Source organism: Hirundo rustica, chromosome 3, assembly GCF_015227805.2.
Source record: "Hirundo rustica isolate bHirRus1 chromosome 3, bHirRus1.pri.v3, whole genome shotgun sequence".
In the NCBI taxonomy this organism is placed as follows: Eukaryota; Metazoa; Chordata; class Aves; order Passeriformes; family Hirundinidae; genus Hirundo; species Hirundo rustica.
In genome coordinates, this window is record NC_053452.1 from 58125435 (window position 1) to 58139261 (window position 13827).

At 43.5% G+C, this 13827-nt stretch overlaps 1 protein-coding gene across 5 annotated transcripts in view; it reads right to left on the minus strand.

Moving 5' to 3' along the window:
- Nucleotides 1-13827, minus strand: part of PCMT1 (protein-L-isoaspartate (D-aspartate) O-methyltransferase) — a 50788-nt gene that overhangs the window by 26656 nt on the left and 10305 nt on the right. For 2 of the 5 annotated variants that reach the window (XM_040057786.2, XM_040057778.2), the window contains exon 1: nucleotides 8980-9170. The exons of 1 other annotated variant lie outside the window; for it this stretch is intronic. In XM_040057786.2, the coding sequence (XP_039913720.1) occupies nucleotides 8980-9034 (55 nt within the window). In that variant the 5' untranslated portion in view covers nucleotides 9035-9170. Of the gene's footprint in view, nucleotides 1-3539; nucleotides 3559-8979; nucleotides 9171-13827 lie in introns of those variants that run through there. 2 more of the 5 variants (XM_040057785.2, XM_040057781.2) reach the window with 2 other exon arrangements.

Genomic DNA, 13827 nt, shown 5'->3' on the forward strand with positions numbered 1-13827 from the left:
AAGGATAACACACAAACACACTGACAGCTTGAAATAAAGAGCAAACTCAAATAAAACAGAGTTATATCAGCACAACTTCCAAGCTTCAAAGGGCTGAAGCTGAAAAGTAAGAACAGTGGAGCACTGCCTGCCAAGTTCAAGAGTTACTCTGTGCAGAGGCTGAGGCAATGACAACTTGACATAATTGGAGCATGTTTTGAAAACTCTCTCTGGTCTGCCTCTTTTCCACAAATAACACCATGAAAACAGGAAAAGAGCTCAGAGCAGTCCTTGGACTTGAAGGTGGGAATACACCACTGTTGAATGTAACCTGGGAAACTGGGCAGCTAGCTGTCGGAGAGCAAGGAAAGAAGAGTCTGAAAAAGCACCATGGACGTGAAACAAGTAAACAGTCTATCTTTTTATTTTGTATTTTATTTAGCAACAAATGCTCAACCGAAGTGCTTATGTTTCAAAGAATTCCCTACTTCACTGATGGTATCCTGACTGTTGATCAAACACATTTCTAACCAAACCATAAAATACCAGCAACATTTATACCAATACTGACTTCCAGATCAGAAAAGAGGATGCGTCATTGCCACATGATCCAGCACACAAGCTTACTACACAAACCATTACACCTACTCAAACTCCTCCTGTGGCTGAGTTTATGTATTAAAAAAACGTTCTTGCAAATCCCAAAACCATTTACCGTGCAACTACTTCAGCATCCACATAATTGAACTTGGATTACTTTCTCCATATACATGAAGAATACTTCACTTAGAAAGATGAATTTTCAGCAAAACAGTGGTATTTTTAAATCGTACAAAGGTCTTAAGGCATGATGCAAAGCACGTACAGGTTTATGTTACAGAAGATTCATTCATGTAAATTAAAATGACTGATGTGACAAATCATAGAATGTTAGAAGAACCCTTAAAAGTCAGCTAGTTCCTTCTTATGTTGGGGGGCCCCAGAGCTGGATGCAGCGCTCCAGCTGCGGTCGCACCAAAGCAGAGCTGAGGGGCAGAATTGCCTCCCTTATCCCGATGGCCACGTCGCTTTTGATGCAGGACAGTTTGCTCTCCACAAACTTGCAGAGGGTGCACTCGATCCCACTGTCAATGTTAATGACAAAGATGTTAAACAACACCAGTCCAAGTGCCAAACCCTAAGGAACACCACTCATCACGGTCTATACTTGAACATAGAGTTTTGACCACAACTCTTCTGAATGCCACCAGCCAGCCTTATCTATCAAATGGTCCATCCCTCTGCTCTTACATGCCTCTCACTTTTAAAGACAGGGATATAGTCAAGGACAGTGTCAAATGACAGTCTCCATCTGACCCATGAAAACCAGCTAGCAGCTTTCCAGAGAATAGGCTGCAAGAGAACCACATCTTGATTTGCAAGCAATGTGAAGATTGTTGGTTTTAAGCACCTGATCAACTGACATTTAAAACCAGGGTAATTTGTTTGAACAGAAGAAAAAAATATGGGAAAGAATGTGGTTCACTTAATATAATTTTATTCAAGTAATGAGCATAGGAAGATTTCACTGTAAGCCAGGAACACAAAGACTTAGAACAAGAAGTGATGCATCAGCACCCTAGGATCCAATATTGGACACTGACCCAAAACATACAAAGCTTTTTGTGCTAAAGAAATTGAAAGTAGGTGTTCATAAACAAGTGTTTCTTGTACCACTCATACACGCAAACTTCTTGTGCTTTGCTGATAAGAGCTATCTGCTTCAAACATTCAGCTGCCCATCTACTGTCACTGTAGATTCACAATATCCAAACATTATCCAAACAGGATGCTGCATTCAGCTCACTGGAAGGAATCACTTGAGAGTCTATCGTTCAGAGACACAATGACAGAAAGACTGAGGAAAGCAAGAGTCCATCAGAGCTAATCTTACAGTCCAGAATTGAAAGACAAATATCAACTCCCATGAAAATTCTGAAGTAACAGAAACTAAAAATAATGAGAGTAATAATAGTAATAATAATAATAAATATTCAAGTATCATTTAAATGCTACTCAAAACCTGCACAGGTAAAACATGGGAATCATAAGCTAGGCTCAACACAACAAATTAGTATACAGCCTCAAGCTTCAGTTAAATACAAGCTTACCTATCAGCATCTCACTTTTACTTTAAGGCAGTATTCCTTCCTATTTAATTAGAATCACCTTCAAAACCCCATCCACTTTGGTGTAACATGTAAGAGTTTTCTATTAATTTTCATGGATCTGAAAGCCTGCAGTTAACTAATTTAGACATTTTTACCCCAGCTGTATTGCCCTCTCCTACTGTAGGCCAATATTGCAAAGCTGGTATTAACAATTTTCTTCTCCAGGGGAGGAGAAAGGCCTGCTAACACAACCTTCCAGCACACAGATTTATACAGAGGTTCTCTGTAATGTACTCACATTTATAATAATGGTTATGTTGATTTTATCTAAATCTGTATCAGCACCTGAATGAATAAGCTTTGAGGAGTTCACAAAAGAACAAAGTAACTTTAAGGTTGGTTTCAGCATGCAAAAACACAGAACTTCATCTTCCAACGAACTTTAACACCCGTGTGCAGATGAGGGAGACTTTAACGTCCGAGCACTCCTCAATCCCCCAACTTTGAGAGGGCTGAATTTCACTTACACATCACATGGAAAGTCAAAACTAAAGGGCTCAATACAAACTGGCAATGACCATCAGTAATAATGAAAAAGATGTTGCAGAGGTTTAAGATAAACTTAGCTGGATCAGACAGATAGACAGGGAACTCTCTTCACAGTAAAGCTTGAGGCAAAACTACTTACAGCTTTAGATCTGAAAGAAGGCAGATGGTGCACATCTCACACCTTACTGAGCAGATTCCATGCAACCACTCTGCAGCTTTCAGAAAAGGCAGTGCTGTTAAGACCAGCAGCTAGATCACATGAAGAGTTTGTTATTATGAAGGTACTAGTACTACACAGAAGTTGAGGAAAATCAGAAGATCAGCAAAATATAACCCTGACTCTTGGGACAAAAATGACAAAGAGCTGTCCTACTAGCAGAAATTAGGAAGAATTTCTAAAGCTGTATTTCAACAGTGCAAGCATTTAAAACTATTTTGTGCTGAAGTCCACTATTGAAGTATTCAGGTTCTGAAGTCTTAAAATATAACTCACAAGTCAGCCAGTCCAGGAGAAGTCCACAGTTTACTGATCTCAAGCTTTGAGTTCCCTCAGTTTTTGCCAAATGTTAGCAATTTAAATTAAACATTAAAACATTAACAAAATTAACCTAATAAAAATGAATAAAATTATTTATTTGAAGTGTTATGTAGCACTAAGGAACGTGACTTCACATAAACAATCACTCAAAAGAACATGAACATTATATAGTTCTGTCTATGCTTTCCAGTAGCTCTTAGTGATCTCTTGATAATACATCAGGATGAAAGAAACTAGCATTGAAAGAAAAGTTTAAAGTTATACTGAAGCTAAACCATAGGAGATTCCCTCTTTTTAAAATGCATGCATGCAGCAGTAATCACCTGTTTTGGACACATTTGCAGTATCATTTCCATTTTGCTATGGATTACTAGGCAGCTTCAGACAACCAGGAAAAAATCATATCATGCTATTATATTCACTACAAAAAAAAAAAGAGAAAAAAGTATCTCCAGTCAAGCAAAAGAAGTAAACATTTTTAATTAAAATTATTTATTAAGAGTTAAAAAAATTTGTAATGTAAATAATCAGAAACAAAATGCCCTCTTTTTTTCCTGAATGATCAAGGACTTGGATTTTGATGCACTGAATTTTGGGAGTTTCTGGGAAAGTATGGGTATGTTTTTAACATTACATTGAAACCCTGTCTATCATTAAGGGAAAAAAACCCATGACACCAACAAAGAAACAGTTAAGAACACAATCTTAATTTACACACCAATAACATATGATAAATGTTCTTAAATTTAGTTTGGGTTTTTTCTTTCTGTTATCATTTCCTGTTATCTGGGATATTTAGTTGTCTTGATGCACTTGAAAGCCCGCCTCTTAAAAGATCAAGGGTGTAGAAATTTCTTCAAATCATTTCACTGATAAGGGCGAGTCATTTAAAAACACTTAAATCTTACTTAAAAATAAAAAAGTTTCACAACAGCAATTATTCAAATCACTCGCTAACAGGTTTTTTTTTTTTTAAATCTCAAAGCTCCAAAAAACAGTATCACAGATTTCAAGTCTGCCACCTGAGACATGAACTAAATTTAAGAAATTTTAGATATTCTTAAATTAACATATCAGTGGATGCGTTAATTTTTAATTGAAAAAAATAGTTCACTTTCTAACCGTTTCAGTACCTGGTCATAAGTTACAATGCTTACTCACTGAAGCCTCAGCACATTTATGATGGAGGAAAGGGTGGTCACTGAATGCATACAACAGGCAGCACAAGTGTTTGTACAGGGGAGTCATTAAATTTGGTCTAAATTTCCATTATCATTTCCCCTTTTCATGTTCATCCAAGTTACATTACTCTTCCTTAAGCAAAATTTTATATAGAATAGTTTTGGATAAAACAAGAGAAAAGATGTGACAGGGGAAAACAAACAAAACAAAACTAATGTTTATTGCTTGCAGAACCTAGCTTAGGCTTACTATATCCAACGCTTTCCCATTCATGGCAGTTCCCAAAGAGAATTGTCCTCAGCAACCAGAAACCTGCACCAAAGGTGCAGATTCATTGCAGATAACCTTCATCATGATAATACGTGCCAAGATGACATTTTTAATTATTTAACAACTAAATTATTAAAACACTTGGAGAAATACCTTTAGCATGTTTAAAAATAGAATTCTCAGACCTCGATAGTATTTGAATATATACTGATTTGAAGCATCATTCACACTGAAAAAATAAGAATCTGATCTTATGTGAGGCGCAAAATTGTGTGGATTCTTGTAAATTAGAGTAGCTAACTTTCGTGATACAAGTTTATTAGGTGAAGAAGGTAAAAGAACGTAGCAAGAAACAAATCCACAGATAGTTAACAACTTCAGCCAGAGCCAAGTTAATTGACCTTCACTTTCACTGAGAAATGTGGGTTCAAGAGCAGGTATACGTGATGAAACACCATTGACACAACATGATCAGAGAAATAAGCAAAGCAAGCTTGCCATATGGCAGCATGACATTGACTGGAGGAAAAAGGTGCCATAAGGAAATTTAACAAACTTGGCTTGTGAATTGGACAGGGAACCAATTTTTCTGTCCTTCAGGTGGGAAAGAAAATCTGATTTCTAAGATGTTAGCGTGTAAAGCAACAGGACTTGGCAAAAGCCCAAGCATGAAAGACAGAAGATGAAATTATCTGATAGTGACCTACCAGTGGACAGCTGAAGATCAGAGAGGGGAAAAAAGTTACAGATTTAAAATCAAAATACTTTCAACCAAGTAAGACAACAGTAAATAACTCACCAATTCTTTTCCTCCTTCCTTAGCACCTCTGTATGACAGATTCATAATAATAATTTTAAAAAAACCCACAACAAACTCCTGTCAGACTTATTTATTTAAACACAGGCAATTATTTCTGTGTTTACCATGATTTCTAACCCTACAGTAATGTGCATGTCGAGAATTTCCTAAAAATGTTGTCTGCCAAAAGATCTTCCTTTGAATATATTTTAGGGGGAGGTTTATTCAAGTTTGAAGGCACATGTTCAACTATATTCAGTTAGGAAGAAACAAGGATTTAAATAATTACTCTGTATTTATTTTGGGCTTTAATGAAGAAAGAATCATTCAGATTAAAAAAAGGCATTTTTAAAAAACAAGAAGTATTTTCAGGAATCACTGAAACAAAGCGGATGAACACCTTGTAGCAATGGCACATTGAAGGACAGCATTTTTGTTGTGAAGAACGTGTTGTAAATAAGTTTATTTTGCGTGTGTCAAATTGTGCATCTATGATGCCTCGAATTAACAGTATAAAAACATGTTTCCAATGTGACAAGAAGTTAAAAATCAAAACACAAAGCAATGTACTGCAACATTCTTCAGCCACTTCTCCCTAAGCCTGTGCTGAAAAGCACGCCAATTTCCAGGGCACTATTAGTTTGTTCCTTTTATGACAGGACAGCAAAGATAAAGCCTATAAAGAATAATTGCCTAAATCTGCATTGCAAATACCCAAAATCACTTGTCACTGCCCTAACACAATGATTGTTACCACTACAGAAAAGTTAATTCCACAGTTAAAGCAACAGTGAAGTGAGCAGTAAAGCAAATGTCATGAAATAGAGAACTTTATTGCCACCAAACAGAAGCACTAGTAACTGTCAATAACATCTTATAATGAAGAATAATCTTTATAGCTGTTTTAAAGGAAAAGAATACGTAGCCTACAGGAATCTTTCGATGATATTATTTGGAAGCAAAACCACTTTGATAACAACCCATTCTCCCCAGCCCTCATTTACCCACAACCAAGTTCACTGCTTCTTTAACCATAACAGTACAACAGCTTACAGACATTGAGGAGTTTAAATCTTGGTGTTTCACAAATCATGAGAAAGTGACCCAGTCTTGCAGCACTGCCTCCCTCACAAGCAACTCTACAAGAACGGTCAAGAGAAGAATTGTGGCATAAGGAAAGAGGCAAGAACCTCTCCACCAGGATTTGCTGCAGACGAAAGTATACTTCTAAAAAAATAACCTGAATTATTTTATTTAAGTTATACAAAATATATACTACATACACGCACATTTACTAAGTTACACGTAAGATAGACACTGGACAACATCAAATTAACCTCAACCAATCTGCATTCTTACTTTTAGCATAAAATGCTGTAAATGCTACATGGCTGTTTTTAGAGAGGGGAAAATAATTGTTGAAATATATCTGGGGGAATTGTATCACATTAAACAGTACTTTCTTCTAAATCTGCTCCCAACTCTAGCAACAAGGTATCATCTTACCTAAGGAAACCTAACTTGAAAGTTACTGTCTTAATTCAGTGCTCTGCACTGATAAAGCCTTACACCACGACAAGAGTCCCACTGAAGTTGACAACACAGTCTTGCTGCAAGATCAAAGTCCTCTGTGCTTCCACAATATTTTATTGCAAATCCACTATTTCCCTGTTTAACACCCCTCAAAACATTTTGCCATGCATATGCAAAACAGAGAGGAGGAAATTACAGATGGTAATTTTCTAGAAAATTACCACCAGTGCTTATTTTGAGGTTATAATATTGAGCGCTTCTATTTTACTTTCCTCTTCCTATACAACTATTGCTGTATACTAACTACAATGGTTTTTAGCTCTGTCATCATTATTTGCAATGCCCTAAACAGTTTCCATGTGTTGAAAAACTGTCATTGTCTTCTGCAACAAAGAAACGGGTTTTGCCCGTTTGCCTGTACCATAGACTATTCTGGCAATAACTGCTTTTGGGATGTATTTTGGAGCTTATTGTTGATTTTCTATCAGAAAGTTTTTCCCTGCTGTGTAAGACAACAGTAGTATTTCACATAAAACAGTATTTCTAGCCTTTTCAGTTGCAGTACAAAACAAAACGCATTGCAACACTTGTAACTAGAGAAGTTATTATCTATTTATTAAACAAAATTTTTACAATGAAACTCTACAATAATTAGCAGTTTTTACAGGGAAACAGAAAGTCACTTCAGCATTTATTATTCTGCTGGATATGATAGTTTTCAAAAGAAATACTAGAAAAGACCACAGGATCAGATGATCTAACATAAGCAGAGAAAAGGAAAAAGGAGAAAACAACAAGGGTGATTCTCCTATGACACCAGAATAACGAGGCGGCTATACAGCTGAACTTGTCTGTGGCCCTGTAGTATCACTAAAATAGGAGACAACTGCCATAGTACAGGCTCCAAATCCTTTTACGTCTAGGACACGGACTTGAGAAGAGGAAGGCAAAGCGCTAGGAGCAGACATGAGAGAGACTGTAAGTACATTTAAGAGAAGTTAATTGTATTCTAATACGAAAAATGGAAGCTCCGAATACTCCGAATGTCTCTCCGTCCTCTCAGGACCCGCAGACTTCAGGATGTACTAAAGTACATCGGCGAAGAAACGCCCGCCCAACACCTTCCACGTTCAGCACGGGGACAGCACAAACCCTCAGCGAGCACAAGGGAGCGCCCAGGGCCGGGCAGCCACCGCAAAGCTCGGCTGTCACAAGCACGACTCCGCAACCCCGACAGCTCCTCTCCTGTCCCTGCGGTCCCAGCCCCCCCCTTGGAGCGGAGCCACTCGGGACCCCTCCGAGGAGGGGGGAGGAGGGACCGCTGCCACACGCCCCTTTCACCCAACACAAACAGCCGCGGCCTCTTCCGCGCGGTTCCCAAAACCGGGCGGCTCCCGCTGCGTTGCTCAGCCCGGGCCTGAAAGACCGGAGGGCGCCCGCCGACACCACCAGTCCCGCCGCCCGGCAGCGCGGAGCGAAGACAGACGGACGCCGATCCCGGTGCGTGCGGGGGATCACGGGCCCCCCGGCACCGCCGCCGCGGCCCCGCCTCAGCTCGCACAAGGCAGACGGGGACGAGGCGGCGGGAACGGGGCCGGCGAGGGGAGGACGCGGCGAGTAGGGAACAACCTCCGGGACCGCCATCGGCGCCACCCCGCCCGCCGCATTGCCTCCCGCAACAACGGCCCGGCCCGCCCTGCGACACCGGCCGTCGCCCGGACACACACCCCTCAGCCCGAGCACCCGGGCTCGCACGGACGCACCCCCGGCCGGACACAGAGGCACGCACGTACAGACGCGGACGGACGGACAACACGGACGCAGGCGGCCGGGCGCCGGTGCCGCTCCCCGTGACAGCTGGCGGCGGGTCGGGCGGGCGCCCCGGGAGCGCGCGGACGCTAACGGTCACAGGGCGGCCGTTACCGGCCGCCCCGCAGCCCAGGGGCCCCGCCTGCCCGCGCCCCCGCCCCGGGACTCACTGCGGAGGTTGTGAATGAGCTCGGAGTGGCTGGCGCCGCCCGACTTCCAGGCCATCGCTAGGCACACTCTGCGGAGCAGGTACAGAGCCGCCTTCAGCGCCGCGACTGCGCACAGCAGCTTCCCCAGGAAGGACACAACCTCCAGCGCCGACACAGGCGCCGCCTCCTCGCCGCCTCCTCCCGCGGCCGCCGCCGCTGCGGCTGCCGCGCGCTCGCCGAGGGGAGGGGCCACGCGCCCACCGCCCCGCGCGCCCGACATGCCCCGGCCGCGGCCGCCGCCGCCGCTCCGCCGGCCGGCGCGGTCCCCCACCCGCGCATGCGCGCCCACCGCACCCAGGGCCGCGCGTGGGGAGATCTTCGCGCGCCGGGGCGGGGATGTTCGGCGGCTGCTGCCGGCCCGCGCGTTTTATTGCCGGGGCTCTGGATCCCGCGCTGGGCGGCGAGACCCCAGTCCTGCCCTCGCCTCAGAAACGGCGGCGGGGCGGGACGGGTCTGGGGGCGCGGGTATGTGAACTCAGGATCTGTTAATGAATGAGATAGCGAAACGGCGCTTCGGTGCGCACACGCTTTTGCCCCGGCCTAAGCCGCTCCTGTGACACAAGTCGGTACGCGCCGGGCACCGGAGAAGGCGGTGTCGGTACCGGCGAGCCCTCTCGCGTTGGCTGCGCCGCCAGCTCCCCGCTCCGGCCCAGCGCGCGACCCGCCGCCCTTGCGACGGAGCCAATTAGCGGCGTCTCCCGGCGCGGTGTTTTGCATGGGGCGCGCTTATTGGCCGCGGCCAGCCCGCGCGGGCCAGGCCTACGTGTTGGGGGCTGCCATTGGTCAGGTGGCGCGGGAGCTGCGCGCCCCGTGTGCGTCCCGCGTGTGTCCACGGCAGGCCGCGGTGGGGACCGGCACCCGGGAAACAACGCGAGAATTGGAGCGGGGCGGAGGGACAGGCGGAGGTGGGGAAGGCGTGCGTCTGCTGAACGGTGCCCAAGGAGTCGCGTTTCACCGGAGCATCTGCCGGTGCAATGCCGATGACGTAGGACGGAGTTACAATTTAAAACTCTTCTTAAAAGGTGTGCAAGACAATCGCTCAGAATTTAGTAAGTGCCGATGGGCCTTTATTCTATGCCAGCATAGGCCCATGGTGAAGTAGCAATCGTAAGGGAAAAGCAGCACCTTCATATCCTCCCAATAGCCTGTAACAGAACGAGGAAAAGCAGGGAATTCCCTTTCTACAGTCATGCAGTATTTCTCCCTGCTCTGAATCTCCCTTGTGATTAATTTTGCTGCCAATACTCATTTGCCACCCTATTATTTATACACCTTTCTATTGTTTAAAGGGAAAGCATATACCATCTTTGCAATTTTGGGGGACCCGCTGTAAGTTCTGTGACTTCTGCATTTGTGCTGCCTTCTAGTCCCTGCAAATGGGCACATTGCAAATTCACACACCTAGGAATAGTTTTATAGCACTTCCTTTCTTAACAAGTCACACTGGCACAGGCATTTCATCTACATGGTATCAGACAGCAGGGTTTTCAGCTCTTGGCTTTTGAAACTTGAGAATAGTGATACATAACTATGGATAGGTTGGTTCTATCCATAATAGGTTGTGTAAACATTGGGGAAAATAAGGTGTCACCCAGCAGATGTAATTTCAATTTTATATTGTTTCTTAGAAGCATTTCTGATACAAAGACACAGCCTAAGATGTCACCATGGGAGATTACACAGATCTTCTGTGAGAAAGCCCATCTTGGCTGGGAGTGTTGAACCTGTTCCAGCTCCACACAACACATCTATTTCATCCAATCATTGCTGATTCAGGTGAAGAGGTGCAGGTGGGAATCTGCTTCTCTACTTTGCAGTCAGTCCACAGCAAATCTGGCAGTTGCTCAATGCATGTACTGGGTCCTATCCATAGACTTCCCATCTGATTCCTTTAATCCTGGAGACAGATCCACTGCTTCATTCTGTGTTCTCCATCTAACTTCTCCTGAGCATGATCTGGCAACTACAGTCCTTGCAAGGCTCCCAGCCTGTCCCAGAATATAAAAGGTCTCCCTGTTACACCCAGTGGGCTGAGGGAGAAGGAAAGAAGCCATGGATTTAGAGGAATTCCCAAAGGGCAGCAAGTACAGAGAACAGACAGACATTGTAAAAGTACAGCACAGAAGTACTTAATTGTTTGAAATGCAAAAGACATTTTTTGTTGTCAGATGCAAGCAAACTGCAATGCTGTCACATAGAGAGGTTGCTGGCAAGAAAATAGCTGGCCCATGTTTAAAAGCATTCCAAGGATACTTACCCCCTTGGGAAACAAAAAAACACAACAGAAACCATTTTCATACTAACTGATGCTGCTTACCAGGACCAGCTTGAATTAGGCTCAGGCTTGTCACAGAGCGCCAAGAGCAAGCCTGAATTTCTCTTTTAGGAGTTTGCAGTCTTGCTCAGTTGCTTTCAGTCGAATGTACCTATTTGCCGTGTTCTTGACATGAATATTCCGAGAATTAAGTGTGGGCCTTCCTTAAGAATATCTGGGGTGTCTTGGATGGATACCAAGCATGTGTGAAAAAAACAGCATTTGGCTTGGCAGGCTTCCAGGAGCTCTAAAACAAGCCAAGTTGCCTTGAAGGGCCCTGGGAAACTAACATGCGCCAGTAATGGCAGAATGCACCCATTTATACCGTAAACAAATGTAGGAGTCCCTAACTCTTTCAGTTCCACAATCCCAGGCCATGAGTCCATTTTGAAAACCTATTAGGAGCACATCCATTGAGACTAAACTGAAAGCAACATAGACATTCTTTACTAGAGTAAAATACAAGCATAAATAAATAAATAAACACATAAATAAATAAACAAGTCTTCTGGCCATCATCCATCATTCGTGTGGAACCTCTCCTTTTGCTCTGATACTCAGGATTTCTGTATCCTGTTCCCCGTCACTTGTCCAAACCAGTGTGAGCACCTTGGTCCCTGGATGTCCACTGTCAATTGCAGGCACCTCCATCTTCCACATGTCCATTTCCCTAGACTCTCCCAGGAGCTGCTGCATGGACAGTCCCCTTAGGGAAAAGGCACAGGAATGCCAGCAGCCAGAGTGGGCCACCATATGAATGTTCTGACATGAAGATCCTACTAACTGTAAGCACATCGGTTTGTCCTGTGCTGCACATTCACCCACATCCCAATCCTCCAGCTGTACTTATATACATTTATATATAAACCCCTCCAAGCTACTATTTCTGTTTCATTCCTTCCCTCCCACCTCATAAGCCCATTAGATTTTTTAAAATTCTTTGAATTCAGAAAGAATTTGAAAAATTGCTCATCACTGTCTGTTCCCATCTGCTTCTGCATACCACAAGCAGAAATTTCCTTGTGAAATGTTCCTGCTGTACATTTCCGCAGTTATGTCCCAAACCCTACGCTAATTGGCTTTTACACCTACGCTCCCTCCTCTTCTTGACTCCATTCTGTTTTTTAACTTAATCACTCTCCTTCATCACATTTCTTTTCCTATAAGCTCAAGCCAGTTTGGTGTGCACCTTCCTTTTGTATTACCATTTCAGAAGTTTACATTATTTTGAACTCCACATTCATGTTTTACTAGCTCTGCACTCAAAGATGAGCTGAGAAGGACTCAGTCACATCAGTGACTTTCCTCATTAGGGAGCAGCAGAAGTGGGGCCCCTTCAGGACGGAAGGTCAGCCTTCCAGATGAGACACCATCCCACAGCGTGTAAGCAAAGCAGAGCAGGGCTGGGGACAGAAGTGGTTTTGCCATCAAGCAGAGTGACAAGTGAGGCCCCAAGTCAAGCCAGCCACCAAGTTTGGGCAACATGGCTGAGCACAGGCCCTCCTACAACACAGCTCAGGCCAAGAGCAGGGTGCCCCAGCCCAGATGGGAACCCCAGCCAAAGGCAAGACTTTTCAGTGCACTCAGGGCTGGGCCCTCTGCTGTTTCATCTGCTCTGCAGTACCCTGCACTGTAACTGTACTCAGTTCAGAATGAACTGGGCACAGATTCAGGAATTCTTACCAGCTGTAAACATTGTTTTGGCATCTTTAAACATTGTTCAATGATGATTGGAGGAAAGCAGATTATAAGCAAATCCAGTTCAGAATTAGCTTTATCCTGCCCTAGTACAACCACTGATCTACTAAGTGCCTTTTTTCTCAGGCTCCGTACCTGCTCTCAGAGACAGGCATGCTTTCAGTTTTCTTCCCTTTCACTCACACTCCTAGCTTTAGCCATATTTAAGGGTAATCCATGGATGCTCTTTGTTGTCTCAGCTGATATGTTTGGACCCAACGCTGAGAGTCAGCTTCATCTAGGCTTAACATCCTTTTTGAAATCCACAGAAGTACTAGATGAGGTGTATTTTCTCCTCGTGCTTATTTCTGCCTTTTATATACTTATTTAAAGCTGCCATTATACTGAAATTATATACTAACACAGTACACATCTTTCATAGGGATCAAGCACAGAGAATATATTTAAAGGTTTACAAAGCAGCCCTAAATCTATCACAGCTCTCACTTCCATCATATAACATGCTGCCAACATTTTCTTTAAAAAAATGTAGGACAGGGAATAAAAACTGTGACTCTTCCTCTAAGTGAAAATAAGCCTGTATGTCCAACTTACTTCCCTTAATACCTCCCAAATGCTTTTGAACAAGCAATCCTGAGCAAAGAAATTAATCATCCAAAAGCACAAGGTAAAAAAATATACACAGAAATCGCAAACTAACGAACAAAAATATTTGCCTAATAAACCTTTTCAATAATCCCAAAGTGTTTTCTCTTCAGCTTTAGCTGTCTGGTCTGTAGCTGTATTCTGAGGCTGCC